At 35.9% G+C, this 18,140-nt stretch overlaps 1 protein-coding gene across 2 annotated transcripts in view; it reads right to left on the minus strand.

Moving 5' to 3' along the window:
* EPC2 (enhancer of polycomb homolog 2) overlaps positions 1-18,140 on the minus strand; it is a 143,340-nt gene that overhangs the window by 17,595 nt on the left and 107,605 nt on the right. For both annotated transcript variants that reach the window (XM_050752193.1, XM_050752194.1), the window contains exons 4-8: positions 16,576-16,782; positions 9,137-9,285; positions 8,262-8,394; positions 5,918-6,109; positions 1,509-1,598 (exon numbers count right to left, since the gene is read on the minus strand). In XM_050752193.1, the coding sequence (XP_050608150.1) occupies positions 1,509-1,598; positions 5,918-6,109; positions 8,262-8,394; positions 9,137-9,285; positions 16,576-16,782 (771 nt within the window). The remainder of the gene's footprint in view (positions 1-1,508; positions 1,599-5,917; positions 6,110-8,261; positions 8,395-9,136; positions 9,286-16,575; positions 16,783-18,140) is intronic.

Consider the following 18,140-nt stretch of genomic DNA (forward strand, 5'->3'; position numbering starts at 1 on the left):
AGACAGGTTAGATCATGATAAACATGAAGTAACTGCAACATTAGCAGAACAATTAAAATCTAGACATAAAACTGTAAAAATCGGGCTTCACTGACTATTAATCAGGTTAAATTTTACAAAACTGAATCAAAAGTTCACTCACCAAGATTACCCAAACTGAATTTAGTTTCTAAAGATAAATTCACTTAGGGTCCATTATACTTAAAAAGGAATGTATCTTTTAAAAAAAAATGCAGCTTTTAACGTATGTGTACAAAGTAGAGATGGTGAAATTACATTGTAATTTGTAGGCTTCCTACTGAGAAACCAGAAACAAAATTTTTTGGACTAAAAATTGCATTTCAAACTCTTAAAGGGTCAAACTGAAGCTTCCTCTTTACTTTTAAGAAACACATATCCAAGCGGGATGCAGTGGCTCATGCCTGTAATTCTAGCACTTTATGAGGCCAAGACAGGAGGATCACTAGAGACCAGGAGTTCAAGACCAGCCTGGGCAATGTAGCAAGACCCTATCTCTACAAAAATTACAAAAATTAGCAGCATGTGGTGGTATGTGCCTGTAATCCCAGGAAGCTGAGGTGGGAGGACTACTCGAGCCCAGGAGTTTGAAGTTACGGTGAACTGTATGATTGCATCATTGCACTTCAGCCTTGGTGACAGAGCAATACCCTGTCTCTAAAATAAATAAATAAATAAATAAATAAATAAAAAGAAAGAAAGAAAGAAACAGCCTGTTCCCTGCCTTCCCATTCCCTTCATCATTTTATCATGCCATGTCTGTCCCCTTTCATTAAGAATTTTCCCTTCTCTCATCAGCATAATTAGTAAACAAATCTCCACCTCTCCTAAAGTTACACACCCTAAAATAGTTGTCAGTGTATGTTTACCATTACATAGCAAGATAAATGATCTCCACAAGCCATATAAGAAAGTCAAAGCCATCCTCACAATGCTACATTATACCTCATCCGAGAACCTTGGAGAGTGATATAATGTGACTTCATAGCATAAAGCAACTTCTAGGTGTGTCAAAAAGTTATGAATACAATTATTAGACAAAACACTGCCATTATGGAAGTTTAAAAATTATTATTTTGTTTGATACCTACTGGTGTGTATGCACAAGATGGGCTTGCATAACAATAAATTTCAATAAACACCTAGTAGCCATCAAACGTTCTAGAACCAACTTACAAATTCTGGGTTTACTTAATTCTAGTAATGACACACTGAATAATTTTTACAACTGCTGAAGCTATAATTAGTGCCCAAAATGAAACTAAATTTCTAAAATGTGAGGAATTATCAATTTCCAAGAAGAAGATTCCGATGCCCTTTGAAAGGACTCAGTACCTTTTAGCATTTTTTACCAGTATTCACATAAAGGATATTACACAAAAAAAATTGATGCATTTCCCATTTTTAGATCAAGACTAAGTCATCTTGATACGGGTTACCTGTTAATTCCAGTTCACAAAAACACCACACACACACACAAAAGTTCTTACAGCATAATACTGGCATCCTGCCCGCCTTCTGAAAGCACAGGGACCATCAGGATCATTTTCTTCTTCCGGTTCTGATACTGGGGACAATACCTAGACAAAAGAGGAATTCCATTTAGGAGTTATCAAAAGTCAATAGATCAATGTTTGTAATGCTCTAAAATTTAAATCTGATCACAAACAGTAAATCGCTTCTATATTACATATCGTAGGTACTGAATTCCCCCAAAACATTAAATGACTAGCAAAAATTTTCTATGGTTAAAAATCCTTCTTTTTAATGGATTAGTTCTTTCAGGTTAAGTATACACGGCATTGGCAATGCTTAATTGCTTCTAAACATGAAGTGCTAAGACTTAGAATTAATATAGTTTTTATACATCCCATTATATTTTATAAATAATGTATGTGGCTATAAATATTTAATGACAGTTATACTTCACCTATAGGTAAGTGTTTTTATCCAATAACTTTAACTCTCTGTAATAAAGCCAAAAACTAGGACATAAAAATAGCTTATAAATAGCCAAAAAATCACCACAACGAAAAAACCTCAAAGGCCATAAAGGTCAGGTTTTATTCAAAGGAAAATCTTGTATCTCCCCACTCACTTTTTAAAAATCACTTTTTAAACTTAGCAGATCAGAAGTAGAAAATAAGAAGAGAAAAGAAGACTTGCTAAAGTAAGCAGATTGGTTATAAAAGAGATAAGCCCACAACGCTATAGGAAAAGAATAAAGACTTTCAGAAATCTGTTACATATTAGAAAGCACTCTGCCCAGGCCATGTCATATCAGGCCAAATATCCCTAGGTAACTGAGTGGGCTTCTAGGGCAGTAGCACTGACCTATCAGAGCACACTTTATAAATGTCATAAAAACAGATTAAATAATACACAAATACACCGACGACAGGGAAATAATATGTTTTAGATAAATTTCCACCCATAATGATTAAAATTTTTAAAAAAGTTTTGGTACTTAAGTTTCAGTTGTCTCGCACTCTCACTTTGTAGTACATCTCTTTTTCTGACAAACGCTGGCTCAACCATATTTACTTGCAAATTTCTGAACCTCACAAATCCCTCTCTTCCTATTTTGAGAGGAAAAATGTTTTCTCCATACTATTTCCAAACTGTGGTAACTACCACTGAGCAGGGTCATCCAGGGGAGAAAGGTATTTGTTTGAGGTTCCAATATACCTCCACCAACCCTATGGGGGAGACACAGAAACAGTGAGCTGGGGCTGATTCTTCTTCATGGGGAACCAAGCCCCAAACCTGAAATTTGAAAGGAAATCCCAAATGTGAATTTTACACTTTGGTTCCTTTGCAAATAATGTACCTATGCTAAAATATACACAGGAAGTGTCACAAAGTCTCAGAAATTCTGTATATAAAATCTATCACCCCTTCCTCCTAACTACCATTCCCTAGGGGTAGATTCCAGGGGACAAAAGAAGTCTGAGGCATAGGAAAACAAAGCTAATGTTAGGAAAATCGGAAGCACGATCAAGAAGAGGCAGGGTTTTAGTTCTGTTCAGCTGCAATTCAGTGACATAAGTCTGGTTAAAATGTTTGTTCTCTTAAGGCTCCCTATTCCTTGTTCTTGGTTTATCAGACAAAGAAAAAGTATGATTACTTTAATGATCTTGTCAGCAACAAAATCCTCATTTTATAAGAGGTACAGTCTGAATAGCTGCCTCACTGAATGATGCCCAAATATAGGTAAACGTAAATACTTACTCTTTAGTAATATGGGGATACCATAAAATTAATGAGGATTGTCTAAGACCTAATATAAACAATCAGAACAACCTAAAAGTTTCAAAATGCAATTTTCATGTGAGTATGGGAACTTACTATATAAATCAATGCAAGAATTTGCAGCAGAAATGAAGATCCCTTAATGCACGAGAAACATGACTAGTTACGCTGACTGAGCTCTACTTTCAGGCTGCATGTACTAATTCCACCAATAAAAGTTTCTATAGGTCATAGCACCCTACAGTATCATTCTTTTTTTTTTTTTTGAAACAGGGTCTTGCTCTGTTGCCAAGGCTGGAGTACAATGGTGCAACCTTGGCTCACTGCAACCTTCATCTCCCTGGCTCAAGCGATCCATCTCCCGTCTCAGCCTCCGAGAGTAGCTGGGACTACGGTCATGTGTCACCACGCCTGGCTAATTTTTGTACTTTTGTTTCTGTTTTTTTGGTAAAGATGGGGTTTCACCATGTTGCCCAGGCTGGTCTCCAAGTCCTGGGCTCAAGCAATCCACCTGCTTTGGCTTCCCAAAGTGCTGGGATTACAGGCGTGAGCCACAATGCCCAGTCTGCAGCATCATTCTTTTTTTTAAAATTTATTTATTTATTTTTTTGAGACGGAGTCTCCCTCTGTCTACCAGGCTGGAGTGCAGTGGCGCGATCTCCACTCACTGCAAGCTCCGCCTCCCGGGTTCACGCCATTCTCCTGCCTCAGCCTCCCGTGTGGCTGGGACTACAGGCGCCCACCACCGCGCCCGGCTAATTTTTGTATTTTTAGTAGATACGGGGTTTCACCGTGTTAGTCAGGATGGTCTCGATCTCCTGACCTCGTGATCCGCCCATCTCGGCCTCCCAAAGTGCTGGGATTACAGGCGTGAGCCACCACGCCCGGCTGCAGCATCATTCTTAAAGGGCTGGGAATATATAGCAAAACTTTCTAGGCTCTCATTAGTACCACCAATAAAAGCCTATTTTACATACAGTTATCTAACTATGTCATTTTCTTACTTAACATTTTAAATAATTTCCCATTATGTATAATGTAGATAGAGGCTATCTGACATCTGGGTATTACTGCAGGCATCAAGCCTTTCATCCCCTCTTCCTCTTCTATGTTATGTGCTCCAGCAATGCTAAACTGCTAGGAGTTCCCTCTAGTATGTTGTGCCTAGAACCCTTCCCTATACTTTCTATCTTGAAAATTACTCTTTTGTAAGGCACTATATCCCTCATTCCTTCAAACTGGTCATCTGATGAATGTCCCATGGCTGTTCAAAGCTCTGCCTGAGTCAAACTAGATGATCCTCTGACAAAAGTAATATATGGGTTCATTAAGCACTCCTCAAGGAATAAAATTAAGCATATCTTTGCACATTTGATACTATTCATGACTATCAGAATATTATCTGGGTAGAAAAACTAATCAGTGAAAAAAAAGAGTAAAACTAGTATAATCCAGCCAAAAGGGACACATTTTATGCAAACTCCAGATTTTAAATGGTTATAGCAATGAAGAGTTTTATAAACAGTCCTGCTTTCAAACATATCTATAATGTTGGTTTTTTAAAAAAAGTTTCCTTAAAGCAAACAAGTCAAAAAGTTAAAATATGATAAAGCTGGCAGTAGGTTCAAGGTCTTTGTTACAGTATTTTCTGTTAAGTTTCCTATGCTATTTTTAAAAAGATGGTATTGCTAGAGCAGGTGATACACAATATTTTTTGAAAAAATGGATCTTTCTTTTTGTTTGTTTGTTTTTTTGAGACAGAGTCTTGCTCTGTCGCCCAGATTGGAGTACAGTAGCACGATCTCAGCTCACTGCAAGCTCTGCCTCCCGGGCGCACGCCATTCTCCTACCTCAGCCTCCTGAGTAGCTGGGACTACAGGCACCCGCCACCATGCCTGGCTAATTTTTTGTATTTTTAGTAGAGACGGGGTTTCACTGTGTTAGCCAGGATGGTCTCGATCTCCTGACCTTGTGATCTGCCCGCCTTGGCCTACCAAAGTGCTAGGATTACAGGCGTGAGCCACCGCGCCCGGCCGGATCTTTTAATATGTAAAGTAAAAGTCTTATTTTAAAAACAGCACTTATAAAAATAAATATTTTTTAATTGCGCACATTTTTCTATAAAGCTGTTGCAATATTTATCAAAGAGTTAAAATCTGAATCAGTCCCTTTAAGTCTTTTTTAGAATCAAACAGCCATTACCTAACAAATTAGCAAAATTTACATTAAAAGTTATAAAACACAATGCTGGTGGAGTGTGGTAAAAAGGAAAGTATTGTTGATATTTTCAATATTTACAATTATATATTAACTGTCTTAAAATATTGATAATTTTTGGTTAGTAACTAGTAATTCAATTACTAAGAATCTATTTTAAATACAGAGGGAAAAGATCTAAGTTCATTTTTATAAATGGAAAAACTGAAAACCATGTGCTCCACAAGAGAGTAAATTCTATACAACTGATGAAAGATAATACAGAGTAAATACCATTTCAGTGGCTACATAAATAATGTGGAAATGTTTATGCTACATACATTAGGGGAACAAAGCAAGAATAAAAACTCTAAGATAGCAATTGCTTTAAAAATATAACAATATAAAATACTAGCAGGAAATATCTTTAAAATAGTTTTAAAACAAGCACCTGTGGAAATTCATCTTCATCTGAGCTGTGAAAGTCATATTGCTTAATGTCACTCTTATTGATCACAGGCAATGTCTCTGGAGTGGGTTGCTGAGATGTTATCAAAGCCTCTGCTTTAGGCTTCTTTGGGTACTTCTTCTTTTGACGAACCACATCAGAAGCCTCTTCTTTCAAAGACAAATGATGAGGGTGCTGTTTACATGACGATTTTTCCCCCAAAAGGAAGAAATAAAAATCATTTTAGAAATCATGAAAAACTATACTGCTCTTTGAAAAACATACATTTTTACCCAGGAGGTGATTTTATTATTTTTAATATGCAAAAATTATTCTGTGTTCATAAATTGAAACATGTTTTACTTTCTGCAACTTATGATGAAAAATAATTATGGTATTTAAATTTGCTTTTTACATTATTACTACTACTTTAAACTATGTGAGGAATTTTTTGGATTGCTCTATTATGTAATCCAGTATTTAAAAGGTATTTAAATTCAATTTTTATTTAAATCTGCTGCACTGATAAAAATTAATCACTATTTTTATTTTTAAGTTTCTTCAACTGGATCATGAGTTTATTGTCATTTCTACACTTAGATCCAATTTTTTAAAATGTCTGTTCTATGGATGTAAATCTTTTGAGAAAAATAAGCTTAACTAGGAAAAAAAAACCCTCACTTTTTAGAATGTATAATTACTGCAGCAACCGAACAGTAACTGTTCTGAAGTCCCGCAGGCTTCTGTGGAGGTTCCTGAGAGGCCATCTGGCAAAGACACTCACTGAAGGGGTAGTGCCCCTACCTCCCCTCAACAGAGCAGCTCTGTTACTGTTTTAACATACTGGCATTCCTTTTAATAAAAAGGGATCTGCCACTTTAAAAGTTGGAAAAGACTGTTCCAAGCACCAAGGTACAAACTACAAAACTTATACTTTTCCACATCTAGTCCAGATGTTAACTACTTTAGGGTCAAAAACAGTACACACAATAAAAATATTGTTTGAAAGGCAAATTATATTTAGTGAGATATAAAATTTTTCATATAATGGGCATAACTATTACATCAAAAACAAAGCCCCAACTTTCAGAAACTTCCCACATTTTAAAGTGGAATACGTGACAAAGTAAATATAGTTAACCATGTGTAATGGAGTAGGACAACAATGGATGCAACCAAATTCCTAAAGTTAGTATTTAGGAAGGCTGAGTATTTATTCATAGAGGAAGTCTAAAATGAGAATCAATATCTAATAAAGGCTGATTCTGTCAGTAATTATGGGTTAAGATTTTCATACTGCAATGCTTAACAATCACATACCTAGGAAAAGCACTGATTAACACAAAATGGATTTTTAAAAGTAACTTACAAAATGACATTTGCATTGATAACTTTTTTGGCTATAGAGGCAAGTGAGATTTAGAGAGAATCAGGATGGTGGGCTAGATGCCTGTGATTAATAAGAAAGAACTTTAGTGTTTGAATTGACATGAGCTGAATGAAGGAGTCTTCCTGCTCCACACTCTTTCTTGACCTTTAAGAATGAATCCATGAAAAATGAGAACTGTGTACATTTTTAAAAGATGAATTTTCCACAAACACCCTAGGTCATTTAAAAAATTTTGCTACAGAGTAAGGCTCTATTGTCTAGAAGCTTCAGTCAATACCTGTTTCTTACTTAAATCTATGCTCCTTAAAATTAAAAGCTTTATTAGTTTTCATATTTCCCAATTAAATACTTTAATTAATGTACCAAGTGAGGACCGAATAAATATAGTTATCTAGTCCAAGTGACTAAAATAACTACTGAGTCTGGCTCTTTTATTAAGAAGAAACTGTGACCCAGAAATTACAGGACTTTCTCAAAGTCACTCAAGATAGATAACAATTGATAAATGCTGGCTCTGGAAATGATGATGACAATAAGAAGAATTTTCAATAGTCTCAATGAAGAAAGCTTTAATTTGAGGTTTTGATTCCTTCCATTACAATGCAAGGTTTGCTAAGGCTAGTGATAATAACTAGACTCTAATTACCTTTATTCTCTAGGGAGGCAGATAGCATATTGAAAGTGACGGACTATTAGACCTGAATTGAAACCTTGAATCTGCCACCTACTAGCTATTATCTAGAAATCACACAGACGCAACAACTACCTCTAAGGGTTGTTATGAGGATTAATTGGTCAGTATGTATATAAATACTCCTAGCAAAGTGCTTGGCTCATGGTAAGAACTAAAGTCATGTTAATTACTTTTTCCTTACTCAAACCATATAAGACAACAGCAGAAATCAATAATTATCTGATCAACATTACCATACATGCTTCTTCCCAGACAATATTCACCTTAGTTTTACATTCTTGAACTTTGTGATGATTTCCATTATGAAGAGTTGCTGGAGTGGCATATAACTCTTTTTCTGATCTATTGATTTTCACTTCATTAAGGATTTCACCACCATAGTCTCCCAAATGGTATCTTGAAAAAGTAACAACATATAAGAAAACATTGCCTAGTTTAACAATAAAGAAGTGATACCTCAATTAATTGGAAGTCACCTAGTCAAAAAGAGCTAACAATCAAATTACTTTTAAAAGATAAAATTTACAGGAATAAAGAAACAGGGATTTTGTAAAAACAAAACAAACCAAAAAAACTGAAAAAATGCCTAAGGTACACAGCAAACAAATTTCTTACATATATTATATAATCAAGCACTAGGAAATGTTTAGAATGCTTACTTCAGGAATCACACAAAATTCTGTTTTCATTCAGTCTATTTCATTTTGTAGGAAAATATACTATATTAGAGAACACATTTCTAAAAGGAGTTGAAACAAAAAATGTCTACCTACTCAGAAAATAAAATCAATACTCATTTCCCTCAGATTTTACTTAATAGAAACTTTAATACGGAGAAGTAAACAAGATGATCACTAGAGTTCTTTTCTAAATAAAATTCAATGATTCTGCCAAAACAAAATTAAGTATAGGATCTACAGTATACACAAAACTCTACCAAAATCTGTAATCCAAATTGATAACTTAATCTATAAAAAGAAAAACTAGTAACCACAAATCTTTAAAAACTATAAATTCTTACAGAATCAATATCAACTGTCATAAAGTTTAACCTGATCCCCCCTAAAAATCTTTTGGTTCATTTTGCCCATCATTTGGTAAAGTTGTCATTTTACTGTTTTAACAGGCGCAATGTTACCTTTTCTCCACAACTTCTAAGGTTAAGTGCAATAATTCTCGTTTTGTTTTCTCTCTTCTCTTAATCATTTCCAAAATTGTTATGGCTCTACTAAATTCTCGTCTCAGTTTCAACATCTTTTCATACGAGGCTTCATCATTCTTACGATTCTATTAAAAATAATAATTTTAGAAGAATAAACAACCCAGTTATCTACATTTCCGGCTTTATTCAATAAATTCTTATCAGACCTGAATTTATCCTATAAAAGTAAAATGTTAAAAAAAATCATCTGAACAGCAACCTATGTAAGATAACCTCTATCTATTTAACTCTGAAAATATAAGTACAAGCAAGTATCTCTCGATAAATACTCAGAAAAAAAATGTTGCCAGCTGTTGAAAAGGTAGAATGGCATAAGGAGATAATTTCAACGTAAACAAACAAAAAATATTCACCTGAAACAAAATCTGTTATTGGAAAATGTAGTGCATTCAGCGTGTAGGAAAGTATTTTCCAATGACAGAGAGGAACAGTTCTATCCAGATCAAGGTAACAGTCAAAATGAGTCCCCCCATACATTCATCCATCCATCACCAGCTCTGTTCCTGGGGGCTGGATGGTATGATACTCTGTACTACTATGTGAACATGAACAATGACCAGTAAAGCTTCACTTCAGAAACTCAGAAAACTGGAAGTAGGATAACAACCATTTGAAGAAATCGGATTGTCATTTTTCAATATAATGTAACACCCCACTGCTGAGTAGAAAAGAAATTTAGCAAAAATACTGAATTTCAGAACACTATTAGCTTTTCAACTAATTATTATACAAAGTGAAAGCCCTGCTACATAACTAGAAAAGGCTCACTTGTAATTAGCAGCATCTATTTGTATATAAAATTATTACTAACGTAAACTATTTTGTTAAATCAAACATCCACAGATTTCTCACTTTACTATTAGGCATGGAACTATTTGTTTAAAAGTAGACCACTACCACCCCTCCAATCTATGCCAGAGTGAACTGTACTTAAGCAATCATTCATTCCTTGAGTTAATAATTCGAAATGACATTAGAAAAAACCTAAAGAATATCAGAGGTTTCATATTGGAGGATTATAAAAGAGAAAATAACAATTGAGAAAAAGTCAAAGTTATACTGTTTTTCTTTTGTGTATAATTTCCTGCATTTGAAAAATAATAGTCATATGTTAAAAATAACCTATACTAGGTCCCATTATGGTACTCCACATCGAATATTAAAAATAAGTCATCCTTTTGTGTAATTAAAAAAAATTCATCTTTTTCTCCTTCATTACTATGACAAAAGGTAAAATCTAAAGCATATGTTTAAGCATTTTTTTTAAATAGGCAGCAATAATACCTTTCAATTAAATAAATCAGTATTATCAACAGTAACTATTAAAGTGCCTATACTGTGCAGGGTATTGCACATGTCCCTTACCCTCAAAAGGCTTAGAATCTAGTAAGGATGACAGACAGAAAACAGATATACAGAATCGTAAGGCAGATAATAATATGAGGTTACACACCAGCTGGCAGCTGAGTAATACTCAAAAGTGCACCAGAACCTTTTATACAGCTCCCCTCTTCAGTAAGTGTACCTCATTGACTTCTCTTCTATCCTGTCTTACTCGTATCTTGTTTTGCATTTGTGTGTGTGTGTGTGTGTGTGTGTATGTGTGTGTGAGACAGTCTCACTCTATTGCCCAGGCTGGAGTGCAGTGGCGTGATCTCAGCTAACTGCAACCTCTGCCTCCCAGGTTCAAGCGATTCTCTTGCCTCAGCCTCCCTCCTCCCTCAGCCTCAGTAGCTGGGATTACATGAATCCACCACCATGCTCAGCTACTTCTTATATTTTTAGAAGAGACAGGGTTTCATCATGTTGAGCAGTCTGGTCTCAAACTCCTGACCTCAAATGATCCGCCCACCTTGGCCTCCCAAAGTGCTGGGATTACAGGCATGAGCCTCTGCTCCCAGCCTCTGTTCTCTTTATGCCCAAATAATCACCGTTCCTAACTTTCCTTTCCCCAGTCTTGACCTTTAAAAGAAACAAACAAACACACAAACAAAAACCAAAAACCCTTTTTGTTTTGAAATAGTTTCAGACTTAAAAAGTTACAAAAACAGTATAAAGAATTCTCATATATCTTCATCCAGATTCTCTAAAGGTTAATGTTTTACATTTGCTTTATCTCTCTATATGTGTATACATATAAATGTATGAATAGAAACACACACATCTAGAAAGTATCAGCAACACTATTTTTGAAAAATTTCAAGAGAATCTGAAGATATAAAATGCCCCTTTATCCCTATATACTTTAATATATATTTTCAAAAAAAATGATATTCACATATAACCACAGTACAATTATTAAACTCTGGAAATTAACATTAATATAATCTTATTACTTAATTTCTTTATACATATAAACTTTATTCATATTTCAACAATTGTCCCACTAATGTGCTTTACAGCAAAAAATACAGTTACTGTTATAAGGACATCAGTAAGAAAACAACTTTTATTATAAGAATACATTTTTTGGCCAGGCGCAGTGGCTCACGCCTGTAATCCCAGCACTCTGGAAGGCCAAGACGGTTGGATCACCTGAGGTCAGGAATTCGAGACCAGCCTGGCCAACATGGTAAAACCCAGTCTCTACTAAAAATACAAAAATTAGCTGGGTGTGGTGACGGGCGCCTATAATCCCAGCTACCTAGGAGGCTGAGGCAGGATAATTGCTTGATCCCAGGAGGCAGAGGTTGCAGTGAGCAGACATTGGGCCACTGCACTCCAGCCTGGACGACAAGAGCAAGACTCCGTCTTAAACATAATAATAATAACAACAACAACAACAACAACAATAACAATAATAAATTTTTTCCTGGTCTAGGATCTGACTCCATATTAAAAACCACATTTGGTTGTCATGTTTCTTTAATCTTCTGTAATTTAATCTCCTTATCTTTGTCTTTTGTATCTTTCAGTGATTACGATCTTAGTATTTTCAAAGACTAGAGACTATGTTGTAGAATATTCCTCAATTTGGGTTTCATTAATGTTTTTCCATGATTAAACTCAGGTTATGTATTTTTGGTACAACTACCACAAAAGTGGTATTGTATCCCTCTCATATCAGGAGGTCAAAGATACTATTTGTTCCATTACCGCTGATACTAACTTCGATTCCCTGATTAAGATGGCATCTCCCAGGTTGCCCTAGTCAAATACTATTTTTCCCCCTTTAAATTAACAAGTATGTTAGGCCGGGCCCAGTGGCTCATGCCTGCAATCCCAGCATTTCGGGAGGCTGAGGCAGGCAGATCACTTGAGGTCAGGAGTTCAATACCAGCCTGGCCAACATAGTGAAACCCCGTCTCTACGAAAAATACAAAAATTACCCGGGTGTGGTGGCAAGTGCCTGTAGTCCCAGCTACTTGGGAGGCTGAGGTAGGGGAATCACTTGAACCCAGGAGGCAGAGGTTGCAGTGGGACGAGATTGTGCCACTGCATTCCAGCCTGGGCAACAGAACAAGACTTCATCTCAAAAAATTAATTAATTAATTAACAAGTATGTTGTAGGACTACAGAAACACTATTTAATCATCAAACTTCCCCCCTTAAGTTTAATAACCATTAATTCTAACTTTTGCCTGAAACAATTATCTATATTATTATGGTGGTTGCCAAATATTGATACTGTAATTCCATCATTCTTCCAACATTTACAGGTTTGGAAATCTACTGTAAGGAAATGCTGTCTATTCATTCATCCATACCCACCCACTCACCCACATCAGTATGGACTCATGGGTTACTGTAAGGGGTGGAATCTATTACTTTCATAATCTATTTTGATGCTCAAACTTTCCCAGCTCTTATCAGTGGAGTCCCCTTTCAAGCTGGCTCCTGCATCCTTCTGGCATGGCTCCAATGTTCTTCAATCATATTCTTATTTTCTCGTATAACAAAATGTGTGTTCCAGGCTTATCTTTGTATTTTCCCAGCCCTAGACCTGGGATAATTTTCCTAAGGAGCCCTAGTTCCCTTTAATGAAAAACAGATTTATTTTATTTTATACAGTATTTTATTATATTATTTTACTTTATTTTATATATTTTATTATTTTTGAGACAGAGTTTCGCTCTTGTTGCCCAGGCTGGAGTGCAATGGTGTAATTTTGGCTCACTGCAACTTGTCTCCTGGGTTCAAGCGATTCTCCTGCCTCAGCCTCCTGAGTAGCTGGGATTACAGGTGTGCGCCACCACACCGGGCTAATTTTGTATTTTTAGTAGAGATGAGGTTACTCCATGTTGGTCAGGCTGGTCTTGAACTCTCGACCTCAGGTGATCCGCCCGCCTCAGCCTCTGAAAGTGCTGGGATTACAGGCGTGAACCACCATGCCCAGCCAAAAAACAGTATTTAAAATCAACATCTACATGCTAGGCATGCCCATTTCTACTGGGTGTCACTGCTTCCAGGGACTCTCGGTGAACAGAACTAGGAAACATGTATGTAATATGTGTATGTACATATACGCACAGATCTATATCTATTTCGAACTATATCAGTATTAAAAATCACAAGTTCATATCAACAGTTTTTCTATCCTTCTAAGATGGCCCTCTTCCCTGTATCCAAATCCGCTTGCCCCCTTTACTCCTTCTCACAACCATCTCTGCTCAGGGCCATCTCCTTTCTCCCTAATACAGTTACATATTACAGTTCTGTACTTGCTGCCAAATCTCTAGGGAAGTGATTCTCAAATTGTTACACTACAGAATAAACTGTACATCTTTTCACGACCAAGGATGATTCACAGGTGACTGTTATATAGTGCAGCTAGAACTGACAACCACTACCCTGGGAATTTCCTCTCTTAACTATCTTACTTCTTCTGGGCCTTACAAAGGGAGGACAGAAGGCACAGACACTAAGAGTTGAATCTATGTGGTTAAATATATTAAATGTATATGCTGATCCAGGATTTCCCAATCGGTGCATTCAGACATGCTGGTGCCTTAAGACTATCTCATTTAAGAATGCCCCCAAGTATTCACATGCTCCTTAATTAAATATCGGTTCAGCGACTTAAAATTAAATTCTAGACAGCCAAATATTTCAGAAGACCTTTTACCCTTTGCATCAACTACACAAGTGTTTCTGAGTTTGTAGAAACAGAAAACAGAGAGCCTTTGTTAGTTGTATTCATTTTTGCATACCCCAATGCTTGCCACCTCCTGAACACCTAGGGAGTATTCATTATTTGAGTGCTTTCCCATGTTTCTCGTTTCAAAACACATAAACATTTCTAACTAGCAACGGTGAGCATGATAGGGAATCGTCTTTGGTCTTACCACTGAAAACAAAAGGAATAAAAAGTAAATAGCATCAGAAAAGAAAATGTACCTCTTTGCAGAGGAAAATGGAAAAACAAACAAGAGAAAGGGTAGAAATCAGAGTGTCAGGAAAACCTGTATTAGTGACCACAAAATAAAGAAATGCCTAAACACAAGAACCAGTTACTAGCAATTCTCTAATGGTAAGAACAAAAGAAGAATAAAACATATTTTAACATTCAAAAAATATTGTCAATATGCCAATTAATACTGCTAATCTTAAGTATTCCATACCTATTCACTAAAGGAAGTCCAATAATAGTTTTCCTTCAAAAGGCATTGCTAACGGTCTGTTTTGCAATATATCTGAAATTAATTACAGTCATGCATTGCTTACTGACACAGATAAGATTTGAGGGGTTGGATGTGGTGGCTCATGCCTGTAATCCCAGCACTTTGGGAGGCCAAGGTGGGAGGACAGCTTGAGCCCAAGAGTTCAAGACCAGTCTGGGCAATACAGTGAGATCCAGTCTCTTAAATAAATGAACAAAGATCTGAGAAATGTGTTGTTAGGCAATTTCTTTGTTACACAAATGTCAGTGTACTTACATAAACCTAGAAGGTGTAGCCTACTGCTGCCAGGCTACAAACCTGTACAGCGTGTTACTGTACTGAATACTGTAGACAACTCTGACATAAGGTAGGTACTTGTGTATCTAACATATCTAAACATAGAAAAGGTACAGTAAAAATACAGTATTATAATCTTAGGGGATCACCATCATATATGCAGTCCATCAGTGACCGAAATGTTATACAACACATGACTGTATACTGCTTTCAAAAAGCGATTCATAGTTCAGGTTTTTCTAATGATTTAGATAAACCTCTCTTTCCTCATGTCCAATAGTCCACATTTATAAAGTCTTACTGTATTTATGAACTTATCTCATTTCAGTCTTAGAAAAGTAAAATATTACAGATTCCCTTAGCTAAGAACCAGAATGCCAAATTAAAAACTCAAGTCTGGGTCAGGGAATGTCATCTACACTTGGGAAATCCATCCTCTAATGTTTAAAAAAAATCACATCCTCAAGAATTATAGAAATTCTGGTTATTAACCAGGAAGAGAGTTTCTCCTAAAATATACTATCCTTGGCAGCTGTCATGCTTCACAGCTGTTACATTATTAACAGCTGACAAGGACAAGCTTTCAATGTTAGGAGAATCCACAGAAAATGCTTTGGCTTCCATTATAATTCGTTATTTTACATTTATATGTTCCTGATACTTATGTGTGGGGTTACTATTAATCATGAGAAATGGAAGACAGTGAATACGCCTTTAGAATAGTGCTTTCCTCTATACCATATCATTTAACAGTATGAGATCCTGTTTCTCTTACTTAAAATTCTGCTTTATACTGCTTCTGAAAGCCAGATGGGAACAAGCTCATCAATTTGAAATCTAACACAACTGACAACTCAGAAAAGGAGAAAGATTCCACTGCTACCTTTGACTGTTTGCAGAACAGGGTTGAAAATGAACCCTTCTCTACTTCCCACGACCCTATAGTAGCCAGAGGCAGCAAGGTCCATTTTCACTTGGAAGAACTACAATATGGTTTCCAAGGAACTGTAAGGTCTCAAGTGAGCAACAAGGAATAGTAGTATTATTTCAAGTTACAGCTTCCCAAACACAGCAGATCTGTGATAGAGTATTTAGTTTACTGAAGAGCTCAAAACTTCCAAGGTGCATAAGGACACAAAATTCCTCATATCACTTTAACTGCAAGCATAAAATGGTATGATCAATACCTTTATAAAAGGCATAGGTAGCAGATAAACAGCATAAACAACTGACCAATAGAAGCTACTGAAAAGTAGGATTTCTTGTGGTGGGCCAGTGGCGCAAAGGATAATGCGTCTGACCACGGGTCAGACGAAAAGTAGTATTTCTTATAGAAGGTCATCAATGCTATTAGCTCCCATTATGTTCAAATTATTCAAGTTACTAGAAAAAAAAAAAAAAACTATTGATCTTAAATACTATTAAGCTACCTTCAATGAAACCTAATTTGCACATTACCTTTCGAGTTTGCATTTTCTCTGTTCTTCTCCGAAAGGCAACATAAGGGTCATTGTTGGTAGAGCCATCTCTTTTCTCTTGTTTTATCTGAGGAATGAGGGATGGCCCCCTGCAGTTTTTACGTTTTCTCACCCAGTAGTCGTATACAGCTTTAATAAGGTAATCATCTTCGTTTAGCAGCAGTTTTGCTTCTTGAAGTGTTACAAGCTAAATGAAAAATACAAAATGTCATTGGTTACAATGTTTGCAAAAAGAAATAAAAGTTAGATTATGGCTGTAGAAAAAAATGTGACCAGTTCGAATAACTACAAACAGATAATATTATGGTAGGTGAAGACACAATTCAATTCAACTTAATGAAGGAATCATTAATTTGGAGATTTATCTAAAAATTAGTATTTTGCCCTGAGAGGTAGTGAGTTGTATCACTGAAAATACTTAAGAAGGCCGGATTAATGATATTTTGGAAGACTATAATAAATTTATCCCTCAGGTAAGTCTTGGACTAGAAGACATCCAAGATCCTTCAAAATTCTGATATTATACACATTTGAGGATCTATCAGTTTTCAAGTCTACTAGCTTGTTTGTTTTCCTATAGAAAGTAGAAGGTATGGGGGTTTCTTTTTATGTGCCTCCAAAATAAAAGATGAATATTCTCGAATATATTGCAACTTACTATAATATATCTCTTTTGGAATTGATTATAAAAACAAACTTAGCATGTTTCCAGAAGTTTCAACATTATGCAATTTTGAATTCTTTGTACCAGTGACATATAAAATAATTCCTCTATCCAAGTGTTAAGTACTAGAAAATCCTTATTCTTAACACATTCTGCTAATGACAATGTCATCTCCTGGGACAGTGGCCCTAGGACGGTTCCCTTAGGAGCTCTAATGCTGGTATTTCAGGGACCTACCTCTTTTTCAATGCAGCCAGCATAATGCTGACACATCTCAAATTAAGGCTGTAAACATTTGCTTGGTCACATTTGTTGCCTTGCACCTTGAGATCAGATAAGACAATCGGCTTTAGTAGGATGGAATGGGGGTTACACATATCCATTTACAGCAAACATTAGAAAAAGATCATGCCATTTCAGGGCTGGGAAGTCTCGCTGAAGTGATGCTATCCCAATCTTTTTACTTGTATTATTTTAGAGATGAAGGCTCATTTTCAGAAGCTGAGATACTTCCCAAGAAATGTTTCCCTAGTACTTGGAAATGAAGAGAAAATTTATCTCATTGAAATTATAAGATCAATACAAAAATTGACCTGTAAGTTGTATGAAGTCTATTGAAGAAGTCAAAATTCACCAAATAAATTTCTCATAATTTCTTGTGTTGGTATAACTTCATGGAATAAAGGCACTGATCACTGGACTTCAAGTGCTATGATGATGATTTCTAGAATTAATTAGTCAGTTTCTTACTGTAATTTGTCTGCCTAGTTTGACCACAGGAAGAGAATACAATGACAATGTCAACTTAAGTATTCTAGTCCATGTCACAATACATTGAATGCATTAAAATAGTAAGTGGCCATTCTATGGTTATCCAATGT

The sequence above is a fragment of the Macaca thibetana genome, chromosome 12 (genome assembly GCF_024542745.1).
Source record: "Macaca thibetana thibetana isolate TM-01 chromosome 12, ASM2454274v1, whole genome shotgun sequence".
NCBI lineage: Eukaryota > Metazoa > Chordata > Mammalia > Primates > Cercopithecidae > Macaca > Macaca thibetana.